Source organism: Argiope bruennichi, chromosome 4 (genome assembly GCF_947563725.1).
Source record: "Argiope bruennichi chromosome 4, qqArgBrue1.1, whole genome shotgun sequence".
NCBI lineage: Eukaryota > Metazoa > Arthropoda > Arachnida > Araneae > Araneidae > Argiope > Argiope bruennichi.
Window position 1 is genome coordinate 20,063,066 of NC_079154.1, and position 18,123 is coordinate 20,081,188.

At 30.4% G+C, this 18,123-nt stretch overlaps 2 protein-coding genes across 2 annotated transcripts; both read left to right on the plus strand.

Moving 5' to 3' along the window:
* Window positions 1-16,696: 16,696 nt before the first annotated feature.
* LOC129966198 (uncharacterized) lies at window positions 16,697-17,473 on the plus strand. The gene has a single exon (XM_056080609.1). It carries the CDS (start codon window positions 16,697-16,699, stop codon window positions 17,471-17,473), a length of 777 nt encoding a protein of 258 aa, XP_055936584.1.
* Window positions 17,474-17,521: 48 nt separating this feature from the next.
* LOC129966199 (uncharacterized) lies at window positions 17,522-18,070 on the plus strand. Its single transcript, XM_056080610.1, has one exon. It carries the CDS (start codon window positions 17,522-17,524, stop codon window positions 18,068-18,070), a length of 549 nt encoding a protein of 182 aa, XP_055936585.1.
* Window positions 18,071-18,123: the final 53 nt, after the last annotated feature.

Here is an 18,123-nt window from a genome sequence, read left to right on the forward strand (position 1 = left end):
GAGGAAGAGAAAGATTTATTAGCAACGTTACGTAAAAATGATCAGCTTGAAAAATTCTAGAATCTGCTGGGGTTTTTTAATGTGTTTTACTATAATGTTTACCTTGGAAGTGAGAATGAAAATGTGTTTATTTTATTTCACCGTTTCAAATAAATTGAATTTATTTTTTTAAATTATATAAAAGCGAAATATTACTCATTCACTCACGGATCACGAAATATTCTTAATTATTAGGAAATACACTTGAAATTTGTTAAGTGTTTGTTTCTTAGGTAGTAAACTTTTTCTTTAAATATTAACAAATATTATCGGAAAAAATTAATTAATTTTTTTGTTATTCAAAGAAACATTTCATCACGAAAAAACTGTTTTAACTATCAATCAATTTACTAACCGGATGACAGTTACCAAAGCATTTTCATCACGAAAGAGACTTTTTTAATAATCAATCAATTTGCCAACCGGATGTCAGTAACCAAAGCATTTTCATCATGAAAGAGACTTTTTTTAATGATCAATTAACAGTCGAATATTGTTGGCAAGAACTATCATTATCAAGTTCATTAAAATTATTACCGTTCTTAAATTTGGGTAATAATTGAAAAATGAAATGTTGATCCTTTGAAAAACAAATAATATCACAACTAGTGCATGAGAGTTCAAATTCAAAGAGTCATTAAATATAAGAATGATTTTTATCTTGTTTTATCTCAAAAAATTTCTATACATTTGTCTTTGTAAAGTAGACACTACAAAATTACGGAAAGGACTACATGGGTTTTGGATTCACTTAACAGTCGGAGAATTCTGTGACAAGAGGCTTACTGTTCTGCATGTAACCATTTTGCCTATCTTTATAATGATTATTACTAAGATAATTGGATTGATTTAGAATCGGCTATCGTGTCTGCTATTCCATCGTGGGTGTCCTTTAGAATCGGCATCGCGAAATTAATGTTTAAAAAGTGCTTCGCATCCATTTGTTTTTTATTCTAATGTTCACTTTGGCTTTCTCGTGATGCTTTTAATCTTATCATCATCGCATAACTTTGTTATTATGTGATGATGGTTATCTTGTTCCTTTTCCTGAGTAACATCTTGTATTTGTTCCTAAGTAATATCTTGTTCTTTTTCCTAAGTAATATTCTTGTTCTTTTTCCTGAGTAACATCTTGTACTTTCCTAAGTAATATCTTGTTCTTGTTCCTCAGTAATATTTCGTTCTTGTTCCTGAGTAATATTTTTCTTTCAACATTTGATACGTCAGTACACTCTTATAAAGGAATTTATCGCTCGCAACTTCATTTTAGTCACTGGGGAATAGCATTGCATCTACACTTGTTTCGGTGGTTTGTATTCATTCTTCGCAAGAACTAATCCAAAAACTGATAGGAACAGGTTTGATTGTGAATTCATTGCCGAATTGTACTCCAAAAGATAAGCATACTCTACAAAAAAAAAAAAGTCTTCCTTAACTGATGATTGCCACAAAAACTAAATTGTGAAAAAGTGACGCTACTTAGCTCTTATAAAAAGTATGTTTTATGTGATAAAGTGTTGCAGTATTCGTTTATATATTTGTTTATTTCATTATTAATTATTGATAAAGTTTCAGGTATCTCATATTTTAGTTTAAGATTTGAAGAAATCATTTATTAAAGAAAAAACAAAAAGAAAAAATTTGTAAGTAGTGAACAGCTAATACGTTCTAGGAAAAAAAATTCCTCTATTATAGCTCTAAAACCAAAATGAAATTAATAATTGTTGTTCCCAAGTGACAAAAATTAATAAAATAAAGATTTCTATTCTTATTTTTTATAATATATCAATATATTTAAAATAAACAGAAAAATTCAGAGAACTAGCCCTCCAGCCTCACTCACAGATCCGATTCCGTCAATTTTTTATTTCGTATGAACGTTTTTGGCTTCTAGTCGTATCATCAGTTGTCACCTGTTCTCCGCCATCTCCCATTTTCAAGAGAAATCTTAAAAACATACACTCAAGATCACAAAATATGAAGAATGCTTTCACGAGGAATATTCATCAGTGCTCTAAGAGTTAAAGACAGCAATTTCTATAAGATTACTGGATGATAGTGTATTCCAATTATATGAATATATGAAGCATTTTTGTATCAATGATTCATTATAATGAAAAGGCACGACTGTTCTAAAACTGAACATTTTACATAAGCTAAAATTTCGATTCATATTTAAATTTTAGAAAATATATTTGTATTTCTATTTTCTTAATCATTTATTTATTTATTAAGTCTTTTTTTCATTACCATTTGTAATGCTAATTAGTTATGTCATCATTGAGGCATAAATTTGGAAGATAATACATTTTTTCTTTTCATTTAGCTGAATTTTATTCCAGCATTTTAACCTCTCCTTTTATTTCTTTTCCCTTTAGGTTCTTTTTTTTTTTTTTTTTTTTTTTGCAAAATTATGGCAGAAATCAAAATATAAAGCTTTGGTATTTTTTTTTTTCTGAATGTACGATATAAGAAATACTATTGTTGGAGAGCGTTGTTATTTCAACATAAATGTGTAATTCCTTCATCTATTTATCAAATAAAAGGTTTGAATATACTACAAGATATTTAAAATTCAAAACACTAAGTACCTTTTTTTTATTTGAATCCCCACAACATTGTTATCAAACAAGAGCTGATTGCTTGATACTTATGAAGCGACTATTTTCCAGAAAACCGCAGAAGGAGAAATAATTTTAATGTGAATAATTTATAGCAATACCATTTGAAAGATTTATACCATCATAAAATTTTTTCAAGGTAAATTTCAGTAATTATGACGTTACCGCGGAACAGCGGCATAATTTAGAATTGTAGAATATTAGAAGTTTCTTAATATTTATTTTTATTTACTAAGAACTTTCAGCTTTATTATTTCTTTTCGTATTAAATCTAGAATTATATGTGCATTGTTTTTACAAAATTTCATAGTTTTCTCCGTTCTCAATGAATTATTTAACTCAAAATTTATTAACTTATTATTATTTAACATTTAACTTACTTAGAATTATTTAACTTTTTTTCATGTTCTTTTTTTAATGCTGAAAATTAAGTTTTATTGAAATTAAGTAAAACTATTTGTTTGCAAATGCAAGAAAATTTACTTTGGTTGTGATGCATTGTAACTCTTTAATTAGAAATGTTTCGTTAACTAAGACGAGGAACAAAAAAGTCATACAAGTTAAAAAACGCAAAAAAAAAAAAAAGAAAGAAAGAAATTGAAGAAAATGTTATGAAATGCAAAGAGGGAAAATATTCCTTAGAAAAAGCATTTACAAAAAGGAAAAGTTTAAAAAAAATATAAATAAAGATAATAAACTGTTCCTCAAATATTACTAATAGCTTCATTGATTAAGATTGATGTGAAATTCTGAAATAATTTTGAATTTAGGATATAATTATTCTAAATAATCGCTTCCTATCTGTTATATAATAAAACGGTATAAAATGTTCATTTACTTTAAGCATTTTTCAGTACAATTTTATGGGATATTCTGGTAAAGTGGGATATTACAAGGATGGATATATTCATGGTTTGTTTTTAACTCCTTAAATTGCTAATTTTAACTCCTAGTTAGATGCCACATTCTATTTCAGATATTTTCCGTCATTTCTATCCATATCAAAACAAAACCAGACGGAGGTATCTCCCCAAAATTCTCTCGCATACTCTGTAATAAACTTGTCATACCAGAGAAAGCTTAACATGGCATTGACGTACAATAATTGCAAAGTTGCGTGAATTTTCAACGCCAGTTACGGTACCGCAAATGCGTGAATTTTTCTACGCCAGTTGAGGTAACGCTATGCAGATTAGACATTTTTAATTTCCTTTATTCTCTCTTATTTTAATTCAAAAGTACTTCAGAATGAATCTCAAAGATCGATTCATTAACAAAGTTTAATTTTAAATGCATCAAACATTAAGAAAATAAACAGAATCGTTTGAAATAATCGGCGAAAAATGTTAAGCCTAAGCCTCATTAGCGTGGGAAAAAAATGCTGAAGCCTTACTCATTTGGTGGTGGGGAAATGAAGATTTTTTTTGGCGGGAAAGCTAGTTCTTAATTAATAATTAAAATTTCTAAAAAATAACCCCCAGGTGCACATTCCCGAACTCCAAGGTATACACGTACCAAATTTGGTAGCTGTAGATCAAATGGTCTTTTCTGTAGAGCGCCAACACACACACACACACATTGAGCTTTATTATAAGTATAGATTGCGCTTACTTGTATTCAAACAACCGAACAAACAGACTCCTCTTGAACGGATTTTACTGAAAATTTTATAGAAATTTGCAAATTTGGTGTGAAGACCGTTTGATGTAAAGAACTCATGGAGGTCTAAAACATGTAGTTTCGTTAGAATCTCGAGTTCGAATTTTTTGAAGATTCTCTGTACTGCGTAAACGAAAAAAAAAAAAAATATTTAAGGGTGTTTCAAATGAGTAATATTTCCTTTCCAAATGGATGGTTTAATTATTACTCTTATTTAAAAACAAATACCAATAGCGAAAATCCTGTAATTCGGTGGACAAGTTTGACAAGTCATTTCAGTACAAGGAATTAATTACCAACTTAGTCACTGCATGTATATCATTACATGAAGAAATACATAGAAGATGAATATAAATATAAATCATGAATCCAAAATTCATGATTAGCAAGCACTAAGTGATATTAAAATATGCAATGATGAATTTGTAATCAATTAATAAACGAGGTATTTAAACAGTGGCGTAATGATGGAAGAGCAACAGGGTACAGATGCCCCGGGCACCAATCTTGTTTTAGCGCCGAGGAGCCAAAATTATAATGCCATACTTCAAATATGACAAGCAGTTGTGAAAAAACCACTACTTTGCGCTTGACACCTCTCATTCTTTCTGAGTCAAATTTAGAAGAAAAGTTCTGGATATTTCTGAGACTAATTTTTCTTCCAATATGGCATTGCTTAAGAGTTTAATAAAGTAAACATAATTAGTATGCATGGCCTTCACTTCTGGAATAGATCAAATTACAATTTCAAATAATAAAAGCGATGTGTCAACTATAATGATTTTTGCATCGCCGTATGCACTATTTAATTACTAGCCATTGAGGGAAGGAAATAGGCACCAAGTATCATGACCCCGTCTCATTGCCAAGGTCTTTTCGCGACAAGCAGACGATAATGGTGATTCATTCGAAGCCAAGTATGGCAACCATTATTAAACAGGTCACGCCATCTTTGCTGTCATTTATCCTAATTCTTTATAACAGGTGAATTAAAGGCGTGTCTTCATATATTCTTCTTTTTTTTGTCTTATTTTGTTTTAGTTTTTGTTTTATGTTATAAGTAATTATTCATTAATCATTTTAATTATTCAACAGCATTACATTTCATATTTTTTATCAATGAATTCAATATAGTGAATTTTTTTTATCGTTTGCTGTATAGGTATCGAATATGATAAGCTATTTTTAAAAATAAAATTTCAAATAAATGTTGTATCTTAACCTAAAATCGATTATAAATGCCATTAGGAAATAAGCGTTTCCTTTAATTCTACAATAAGTTTTTAGATTTTTGGGCGTATTGATTAGAAACATCTTATTATTTCATATTCGTTTAATAATTCTATTCCTAAAATTTTAGAAAAATACATTAAAGTGAGGAAAAAATGAATCCAAAAAAGAATGTTTTGAAAAAAGTGGTACGATATAAAACAAAAGCTAATTTCTTTGCAAATAATTAGGGCTTAATTTGCGCTTCAGATAGTTTCCGAAGTTCCGATAGTTTACATAGTTTCCGAAATTAAAAATATAATTAAGGTATATCCAACGATAAAGTTAAAAAATAAAAACATATTTCAATATTTCCTATTTGCAGATTGGAATAAAAATAATTTTGCAAAATAAATATCATATCTAATTGCAAAAAAGGAAATAAAACCACCAAGAACTTGAAACAAAAATACAATTCATGCGTTTTAAACATAATTTTTAAAAATGAGTAAATGTCTTTTTTCTTATTTTAACGACTGACTTATCAGTCGAACAGCAGCAGATTTACGACGAGCAGCTGATTCAATAAGAACTTTGCATCATCACACTAGAATCGAATGAATTTAAAAATAGCTTTTAATTTTACTTAAAAAGAAAACAAAAATACGATTTTACGCGACAGTTCTTCAGAAACAGAGATTTGATTGAAAAGAATTCTTACTATAGTCAGAATTCTTACGAAATTACTTCTTCTTTATAGTCAGAATTCTTACAAAAAGAAAATAATTTAAATCTGTAAAAGAAAGAGAATGCATTTCATGATGCCAAAAAGAAAATCTTAAATGTTATAATTAAAACCTTCTAGCAATTTTTATACGTTTTATGGTTTATGAGGAAAAAGTTGACGGAAAATTAATAATAATTAAAATATTAAGTAAATGCGGCAAAATTTAGTATGTTGAAAATAATTTAGAATTTAAAAAAAATTAAATTAGCTTTACAACTCGGTTAAAAAACAGGTCTTCTCTCAACTGTAGTAAATGATTGAATGACTGACACTACATTGTTTATGGGAACGTGAAATAGTACGATCATAAGCTAGGAGATCTTGAAAAGGTTCATGTCGAATCTGTGTCAGTTTTTGAAAAAAATGGGTAGAAATAACTTCGATATATTCTAAAACAGGTTTAATTTTAATATCATTATGCAAAACCTCAGATACCTTGGAGTACTAACGATTAACATCAACTGCTGGTTTTGAAAGACTTGCTGTTTTTTTTTTGTTTTTTTTTTTTGTTTTTTTTAATCTTGAGATAATTACTAATCTGCAAATGGGGATCCAAAGAATAAGGCGATCTGATGATAGATCATCCATTAGACACATCTATCATTATTGGTGTGTTCAAACTAAATGATATACCTTACTAACTGTTAAATAATATGTAATAGAGTCAATTTGTGTCCATATGAAACACATTAAATCCAGGCCAACGATTTCATTTCGGAATTCATTATCTTGTGGAATGAAAAGTATAAGACAATGGACAGTAAGACAGTACGCTCGTTTTAGTTTATCGAGCTACGTAAATTGGCCCCATTGAATGATTTCTCTTTTGTGGTCATTTATAATCTAATTTAAATTTGCCCAGTCAATAGATTATACCAACACCTAATCATCAAATGCACTTCTTTTTGTACTTTCCAACATTCTTATGAATGCATATGTTTATAATATGAGAATTAGTTAAATACCTCAAAAACGATAACGAATATCAGTGCCAAAGTTATCATCATCTCAAACACATCTTTTGTATAACTAGATAAGTCTGATGATCACAACAAATATTTTAACAAAGAATTAATTTAATCTCCAATATTTTGAGGATAATCAATATCCCTGTTATATCAACTTTATATGAATGTGCAGCTTAAAGTTTCTTCCCTTAGACTTAAACTTGAGAATTTGATCGGATTTAACAGTTCATTAAGTGTATCAAAGTTGGCAATACTGCATTTTATGGCAGTCCACGAGCTTGAAGATATCAAAATTATTTCCCAAAAGAAATTTGATATTACCGCGAGTTCGCAAATTGTACAGACTAAGTCTATGGCAAAGGATACCGACGTGCTCTGATTGGTTTAAGCCTTGGCATCTTTTTTGGCAATGTTTTGCTAAAAAGATGCCATACCGAAATATATTTGTTTAAAAATAAAAAAAATATGTCAATTTATCCCCTCCCCTATTTTTTACGGTTTACATGTAATATTTATCTGTAACACATATACAGCAGAAAAGATCAAATCCTAAAACCTAAATTCAGGAAATATAAAAATTACAATTTATTAAAACTATTTTTATGTGTGTTTCTTCCTAATATTATTTTTATATAACTAAAAAAATTAGCTACGAAATCAAACATTCCGTTAAAGCTTACATATTTATACGTTTTGGGCATTAAGTAATCATCTCCCCATATGTAGTTGATGGGGAAGTAACAAACGTTCAGCAACAAGTTTCAATGACTGCATAATTTATTTAATAAAGGCACGAAAATCATAGAAAAATAAGAATTATTTATCATCATATGTTGAGTAATTACTTTCATATAGTTTTTATACTTCTGTGCATAAACAACATTAGTTACTTGTATTACTAGTATTATTAGTAATATTTATTATTATTAATTAGTATTAGTAGTATTACTAGTAATATTTAGAGAAAATAATTATATTAATAAAAATTAGATCGTATGGATATTCACTTGTATCTTCCATAAAACTAATGAAAGGAACAAGGTTTGAGCCAAATAAGCGAAAACTACACTATTATGAGTGCAAAACATTGCCAAAAAGACGCCAAGGCTCAAACCAATCAGAGCACGTCGGTATCCAGACTTAGTCTGTACAATTTGCGAACTCGCGATATTACCCATGCGAGTATTTTTTTTTTTTTTTTTTTTTTTTTTTTTGTTTAGTGGGTTCTCTTTAAAATAAAGGAAAGTAATTATAATGAATCTCTGAATAGCAGAAAAAGCTGCAGAGAGAATTTGAAATTGTATATCTGATAATGGTAAATGTTTGCAACCTAGTGAAATGGGAAGGAGGAGAATACTTTCTTGATATGAATGCACATTTTCATTACATTTTTAAAAAGTTGACGTAATTACCTCCAAGCGAATCCTCTCCCAATGACAATCCAGGATATAGATAGGCATTATTCTACTTTTTAGTCAACCAATAACTCACTTGAAGGATTTGACACAACTTCCTAAGCATCACCAAGGTAAAACTATGTTAAACAAGGGATTTCCGGGTAAAAAAGAAATGAATTCTGTGTTATTAATGACTAGCCTAATATCAGTTCGATGACTCTGTTCACATACACCTTCATCCTTTTGATAAATATTACTGAACAGCGTATTCAGCAATCTTGTTCCTTCCTCTGTAAAAATGCATTTCGAATTTTACAGCAAGAATGGCATCGTTTTTAAAACTCAGCTGGAAAAAAAAATTGTAAACTGAAAAGCTATCACTTTCTCGTACATCTATTTTCAAATAATATCTGAAATGGTATTTTAATCTGAAAACCCCCTTGTCTTATAAATTTTCTACAGTAATAAAGCGGAATTTGCTACCTTATTGCTGAGACCCTCTAAAAGAGCCAATAAAAAGAAAAGCAAAATACTTAAAAAAAACCCAAAAAAAAGCAAATATTAGGTACAATTTAAAAAAAGAGTCAATGAAGGATGTAAGCATTTTGCAGACTTCATCATAAGCGATACGCCGTGTGTGTGTGTGTGTGTGTGTGTGTGTGTGTGTGTGTGTGTGTGTGTGTGTGTGTGTGTGTGTGTGTGTGTGTGTGTGTGTGTGTGTGTGTGTGTGTGTGTGTGTGTGTGTGCACATGTGTGTGTGGTGTTAAAACATATATTTTTGAGCAGTTTCGTGGCCGAAGAGAGATGACACTGTATTTTTAAACTTCGCTTTTATTGCATCCTGGGAGTATGTACGAGATGCGACGACGAACTGATGTCCATTCACAAGCGATACAAGAGCAGAAGAGCGAAAAGAGGGAGAGATAGAAATACTTATCCCCCGATGATTTTATACTATGAGATTCTGATAGGGATTCTTTAACACGTGTCGTTTTAGGTAAGAGAAATTCGGATATCTTTATAGGAATGCATTAAAAATTGAGGATTTTTATCCCTTCACTCGGAGCGTGAGAGCAGCTGATTTTACAGAGCTCGTGTAGCATTAATTTAATTTTTTTTTAAAAAAGGTGGAATTGGATCAGGAAATAAGAGACCATTTCAGAATGACATTAATATGGGTTAAATTGTGATAAAACTTTGGAAATTAATTAGGATTTAAATTAAATCTAAAATTGTCATTACACACACACATATTATATATATATATATATATATATATATATATATATATATATATAATGAAAATGTGCGTTTTTCTTTATTCATTCATTAGCCGCTTTCTGCGATGGTTCGCCAGGAATATTAGCTGAAATTATTTTCAATTAAACCTCATATACAGAACTCGTTTTTCTTGATTCCATTTACCAAGTATTTTTAAGCAGCGTATAATAAAAGATATTTTTCCTGTTATCTTAATAGCTTTACACTTATTCTGTCTATTTTATATATGAGCTTTTCTGATAGAATAACGTTTTGTGACATCATAATATCATTGAAATTTTAACTTCCCTGGTTAATGTATCTTCTAATTACACGTTTCCTTTCAATGCATAAAGAAAAATTAACTATGATGATTAAAAATGCATTTATTTTCTACAGACTTTCAAATCGAATTTTTTTATAATTTGAGATGGGTCCAAAAACAGTTCCAGTACATTTGTTAAAAATGTATGCAGAAGGCCTTTATTACAGAATATCAATCAGATTAACACTCCAGTGATAACATTTTTTCACATTTTATTTCCGTTACGAGGTCACCTATACCAGGCAAATAAAGAAGCAATATGGAATAGTTACAAGAGAAAAAAAAATTTTAAGAAAAAGTCATTCAAGAAAATTATGCTCGATTTGATTTTCAAGGCGAAACTCCTAAGACGTAGTCTACAAAATGACCTTCGAAGAAGACAGCTCCTTCAAATGATGAACACAATTTGTAACTGATGACCCAACCAAACGGGATACTGACAGCCAGACGATATATCTCGAGACCAGATCCACCAAATTTTACTTTTATTCGATATTTCCCTTTTTGAAAACTACAGACTGATCCTGTTTCTTCATGGGTGGCGCCTGATAAAAATGGTCTTGGAGGAGTGAAAATTTTGACAACCCGGTGTCTTCAAGGTTGAGCTCATCCAGACGATGAGGAGCCGTAAGAATAATAAGATACAAATACGAGGAAATCTGTTGATAATATATTGTTTTCTAGGCTGTAGCTCTGGAGTCACTTCGAATATTTAAATTTTTGTGTGTACCCAGTTTTTACTCTGTAAAATAATCACTTGTAGTAACATAGCAATAATAACTGCAATATAGCAATTAAATATTTACTTAAACCAGCATGAAATGTCTCCCCGAAACTTTCTAGCATGCCCTCAAAGAAGAAGGGAAAAAAAAAACTGTTAGCACCCACTTACATGTAAATTTGGGAGAGGGACCTTGGATAAAACAATAAACACTATAAGTGTTCAGATTTTTACTTTCAGGGTCTCGCATATAAGCGTTTGGTGCTTTTTAATAAAGTGAAGGAAATGATTATGCATTTCAAAAGTGTTTCTTTTTTTTAACAATTAAAATCCAAATTTGGCACAGTACAATAGTTACAATAAAATCACATGCCAAATTTATTTAAGTTGATGTGTTTTTATTCATTGCGTTTTTGAATATATGTGAAAATGCAGACCGACAGACAATCTTCAGTCGAAACGGATTTTATTCAAAATCTGATACGGATTTACACTTTAGATTATAAAATTTACACAATATTTTATCCATCTAGTTCTTCGCGTTTTGTAATTAATCCACCTGCACTCGGACGGGCAAACTTCCTGCGACTGCATTTCATTTAAGATTTAATAGAAATCTATAAATATGGTGCAAAGATGACATATCAAATTTCACATATTTAATCAAAACATTTTTGTGTTCATAAACAGACAGACAGACAGATATAATTCTGAAAATGTAGTTTTCAAACTTGAGAAATCTTGTCAATATGACGATTCGTCAAAATGTCGAATTCAGATTTTTTTATTATTATTATATGAGAACATAATGTTGTTTTGGTTAAGGGATTTTGAAGCTCGAAATCGCGCAGACAATGAATAAAGCATAAATGGCAATTTTCATCATCATCTTATAATCGCATATATTTTTTCACCTGCTTTTACCAGTATTGCATTATTATTACGCATACTTCTTTGAACAGCAGATACGTTTTTAAAAGGTAAACTATGACGTCATAGCTGTTATTTCATCTCAAAATCGGTCGATCGGCTCCAAAACTTTGTTTACCAGCTAAAAAAATTGAAAATGAAAGTTTAAAAATATTATATATATATGTAATGATATTTTAACTCTAATTTCAATTTAATTAATTTTTATAGTAACTTCATTCTAAAATATTTTCTTATTTCGTGATCCAATTCCACTGTCTCTACTTAATTAATTCAAGAGAAGCTTTGTTAAATTGTTGAATCAGCTAAAATCTAACTTTCCCACACTACGCGTGAAGAGATAACATACCGCTGATCAAGCAAATTCTTTTTTTAAAATCTCCCTGTGTTTCCCCTACCTTCTCATAATACATTAGCACTGTGAAGAAGTATTTTCCCTATCAAAAATCATAGGTTATATAAGACCAGGGATAAAATGTCCGAGAGCTCTTTCATCATTCCTTTCTGTGTGCTCGTCGCTTGTACATATGCTTGCTTCTTCAAAATGAAATAAACCGACGTCACGAAATTAAAAGTATCTTCATTGTCTTCAAACTGCATCATGCTTCACAACAAATAACATTACATATATATATATATATATATAGAGAGAGAGAGAGAGAGAGACCGATAGTGAAGCTTCGTGGTTGTTTCAAACCAATTTAAACTGGTAAATGACAAATTAATTAAGACAAATAATGAGTTAAAAAATAATAATGTTCTCACATGGTAACTTGAAATTTGCAATCGTAGATTTCATTGAATTTTTATATATTTATTAATTTTGGAGTGATTTTACTCAGAATTATTTTTCTGAGCCTAACCGATTTGTGGCTTGAACTGGAAAATGATCGCACCACAACATATATTCGATTTGTCATTAAAAAAAACTCACTATTTTAAAAAACATTTTTTTTTTTACTGTTTTAGAATCATAAAAATCGCTTTTATTTTATTTTATTTATTATTCCAATATTTTCTCTTTGTATACCAGGAAATAAAAAAATATCAACTTCTATTCAAAATTCAGAATTATATTTGGAAAAAAAAAAGTTATAAAATTGGCAATTATGAGACAAAGTTTTATAATAATTCAAATGCATGAATATTTTGGTGTATTGCATTTTTAATAATATAAAAGTCAAGCAATGTATATTAACTAAGCAAAAACGAAGAAATCAAAAGAACATTAGTCAATGAAAAGTAAAAGTAACTATCTTGCTTATTTTAGAGTATTTTCGTTTATTAATCTAATTATTTACGTTTAAAAATTGAAATAACATGATAAACTATATATTCTTCATCTTCTATCATGTTTGACCAGAGTATTGTTGTTAATTGTTATTAGTTTTTATCAAGAATCTGACTTCAAATCTAACTCAAAACAGATAGAACTGCATCACTACGAAAAACTTTCTTTATCTACTTGCAGTTATAAGGAGTAGTGAATTAGTACATGGTAATTTTGGCTTTAGATTTTCTGCTCTAGATCAAACTGTGGACTACAATCATTTATTGTTACTGTGGTAACATGGGATGTAACTGTTTTAGTTTATGCAAATGCTGTCAATTCAACTGGCACATTCTATATGAAAAATGAATTGAGCATGCCTATAAAATGTCCTGATTTTAAATATCAATCATAAAGGAGCTTTCACTTTTTCAGGATTATTAATTAAGTTAAATTTACCATTAAAGGGAAAAACCAGTGGAAGTAGTCTCCGCAAAACTTTCTCTGACAATCTTGTCGTTCTAGAAAACACCTTACATGGCGCACAAAAGTTACAAAATATTAACTTTTGGTCCGAATTTAGCATTTTTACTGAATCTATTGTGCCATCCTTGGGAAGTTATTGAGCGATTAACCCTTATCAGTATGCAAATATTTTAATTTGCATTTTAGACACGTTTTTAACAACCGACTGAAACAAAAATTTGCACTTGTAGTCACAAAATTCCATATCAAATTTCATATATTTAAGTCACTGCGTTTTTGAACTATCGCGCTTACATGTTTTAGAAAGTACAGACCGACAGACAGTCAATCCGTAGTTGGATTTGGCTCAAAGTTTGACAGGTAACTACTCTAGATGTTAAATCTGTGCAGCAAATTTTACCTATCTAGCTGTCTTCGTTTTGTATTTACAGTGTTAAATTATATTCAAACAACCGGACAGACATATTTTTAGGATTTCATTTGAACATAATTTACTCAAAATTTGATAGAAATCTGAAAATTTGGTGTAAAAACCGCATACCAAATGTCCATCGTCTCGCTCAAAACGTTTTCAAGTTACCTTTGTCAAAGATAGACAGATGGAGATTTTCTAGAAACGTGTTTTTCGAACTCAATGAGGTCTAAAACGTGGAGAGTCAAAATCTCGAATTTTTTGACGATTGCTATATTTTCTCTATATTACATATACGAGAAAGTAAAAATTACTGTTAAGCGAAAGAATAAAAAATGTGTCTTTGCATTTATTGCAATTTGATTAACTGTTCGTTAAAATGAATGGTAAATCAAACCGCATTAAAAAAAATCAGAAAAACAACGAAGATATCTATGATTAGAATTTATAATTATCCACAAGGAGATAATAAAATCAATTTATATTAATTTAATTTTTGAAAACCTATTTAGTAATTTGCAAGAGAAAAAAGTGCCAAATATCAAGAAAATGGCCTTAAAGTGTAGTAACATCATGTGTAACCGTACAATTAATGAAAAATCTATTTAATTTTTATTACTTTAAAACAAAAAAAATTAAAATATTATTTATAAATAGAAATTTAATGTAACTCAGTTTTTCGTTTTTTAATGAGTTATCTCTGCCGCAAAATATGTTATTCTTTCATATTTTATTTTTCCGCTCCGGTGCATATCACCGAAATGTCACAGAAACTTGTATTCAAAACATTTGCCGAACAATAAACATTCTTCACAAGGAAAAAAAATGCTGACCTTGGCCATGAAAAAACAAGAATAAAAGCAAAACAAAGACCATCACGTTTTCGGCGAAAAGGCTTGGCTGAGATTTCATCTTGCTAGAGCATGCAAAGAAAAAAAAAGTCTTTTTAAATATCCACTCCATTCTACAAACATGATTAATGAAAAGCGAGTGATCTTCAATTGACTCTGATTCTATCAGTTAATATAAGATACGTGAATTCTGTTATCGCAAAAATGGATGCCACGCCTGTAAAAATGTTTTATTTAATATGGAAGGAAAAAAGAATTAATTCTGAAAGATGATATGGAAAATTTGCATATTTCTTTTGTTGAAAAAAATTAATATAAATAATGAAAAAGTAATTCGAATTTTTATGAAACTTTACCGGACTTGCGAGATGACATCAATTCAGTCACGTTAACTATCTTTAATGAATTACATGCTATCACAACAAGAAAATACTAATCAAAACCACTTTTGCACAATAAATAGAACATTCTGTAGTTAGCAACATCTATAAATTGGTGAACTTAATTGACCAATAAAATTAGAGTAACTGTTAAGGTTATTGTATCTGCAAGTTTTATTTTTTAGGAAACTATTATTGCCAGTTTTATTCGTAACTTCGGGATAGTAAGAAGCAGACAATTATTGATAATATATCTTGAAGATCATATGTAATAAAAACTGTCGAAATCGATACAGTAGTTAAGACTGGAAGATTCAGTCGTGAATTTTCTCTACACCGTGAATATAGTGAGACTAAACAGTGAAATAAAGTTTTGAGATTTCTCCAGAAACTGGAGAGTGGTTGAGGACATACGACCACTCATGACGTATCTAGGGATCAAGAAATTGCATGTGAAATAAAAACAGGCGAAATGGGTACAGTGGTAAGGTTAAGAAAATTTATTGTCGTCCCTCATACAGAATATTAAATGAACCAGTGTTAAAAGTTTTTCTCAAAAACAGGGGCTGACAGGAAATAAGCGGCCACTGATGGTATATATCTAGGAGTTGCAATCGGAGAACAAAAATCGGAGAAATCAAATCAATTTTGGGAAATGGTTCTTTGGTTTTCCTGACTATTTTAAATATGTACTCAGATGCTGGCTTTCGATCATGAGTATCTGCCTTTAGCATTCTACAAATATGTGCCAAGACAAAAGAAAATATAAAGCAAAAACCTGAGGAAATCAACTTGTATAACTCAAACTGGAGCCTCACTTTCTTGCTCATTTATAAATTAAACTAAAAACTTATTTTACATGAATACACGATGCATTTTACTAGTATAGAAAAAACCAACCGTGTGGCACAAATGATGAAGGTCTGCATGCTGGGCATCATTATCAGCGGATTCAAAACAGAGATTTCAGTTGGCAGCATTTAAGAAAATTACTTTCTTTAGACCGTAAACGGAGCATTAATTAGAACCCTTCGTGTAACTTAGCTATATTAACATCCCATTTTGAAGCATCACGGCAACTATATTTTGGAATAGGTCTCCTAATTTTGAAGATATGACTACTTTCTGTCGATCACAAGAATAGCTCCCGCCAAGAAGTCTGTCTAGTGGCGGTCGCTGTAGTAACAAGACTAGTTCATTTCTAATGGGGATTAAGCGTGTAGGGAATTGGCGGAATTAAAGGTTACATCACGTCATTCGTCTTCTCGGATTTAAAAGAGTTGCACGCGTTATCTTATCCTTCTGTTTATTTTGCTTTTGCTTTTAAATTATTTATTCCTTACTGGTTTAATTGATTTTGCTAATTTGCTAAACTTGCAAGATGGCCTTTAAGTTAAGGAAGGGTGAAATTTTGAAATCGCAGGCACGTAAAATTGTATATAATGTTGCGGAATTTTGTTCCAATGAAGCTTCATCGAAATCTGCGTTAATTCCACTCCCACAAGCTCTGAAAAGGGCTTCTCAAGCAACTGGAATTTCTGAAGCTACAATAAAAAAAATAAGAAAGGAAGTTTCATCATCCGGCTCATCGACAGTTTTAAAATCACCCGGTAAACACCGTAAAAGACCTAGTGAGCGAAACTGTGAAATAGACGACTTTGACAAGTGTGTTATACGGCAAACAATTCAAGACTTTTACATAAAAGAAAGGAAAGTACCATCCCTCAGAAAATTACTACCCGTGTTGAAAGAAAAAATTGGATTTTCGTGGCAAAAAGACACATTGTGCAAAGTCTTACATTCAATGAATTTCCGATGGAAGAAGTGCGCGAATAATAGAAAAGTACTCATGGAAAGACCAGATATTGTTTTTTGGAGACACAGATATTTGAGAGAAATGAGATGTCACAGGAAAGCTGGACGACCGATTGTCTATATTGATGAAACTTGGGTAGACAGCAATTTGACATTTAAGAAATGTTGGCAAGATGGCACAGTTTTGGGAGTTACAGCAAATGTTAATTCGAAAAATAGACTTATGGTTGTTCATGCTGTGTCATCAACGGGTATCCTTACGGGTGCTTTACTAGTATATAAAGCATCAACAAAAAGCGGCGACTATCACGGGCAAATGAACTATGAAAACTTTAAAAAATAGGTGTTGGAAAAACTTCTTCCAAATTTGCAACCAAACAGTGTCGTATGCATGGATAATGCACCGTATCATACGACTGTCGAAAACCCCACTCCAACGAAGTATTCTACAAAAAAAGTTATGATAGACTGGTTGAAAAACAACGGAATACCCTGCGATCAAAAAATGCGAAAAGCGGGACTGTTCTCTCTTATAGACAGTAATCGTCCAAAGAAAATTGTCTATAAAATTGATAATTTAATAGAGAAAGAAGGACATGAAGTTATCCGACTACCCCCTTATCATTGCGACTTGAACGCAATCGAATTTGTGTGGTCCTCTGTAAAAAGAATAATAAAGGAACGAAATGTTACTGGCGATTTAAGTTTGGACAATCTGAAATCTCTTCTTCAAACAGCTATCACTGAAGTTACTTCGGCAGAATGGGCAGCACATTGCAAACACGTAGAAAAGCTTGAAAATAATTATTGGGAGAAAGATGGACTGTTAGAAGATTTAGTGGACGAACTATCATTTCAAATTGATACCAATGATGATTCTGATTCAGAAGAAACCGAAACTTGTGAGAGTGATTTAGAGGATTTTGAAATGCTTGAATGAACATTATTTTCGAAATTTAGACGGTATTTTATTTTATTTTACTTTTAAAACTG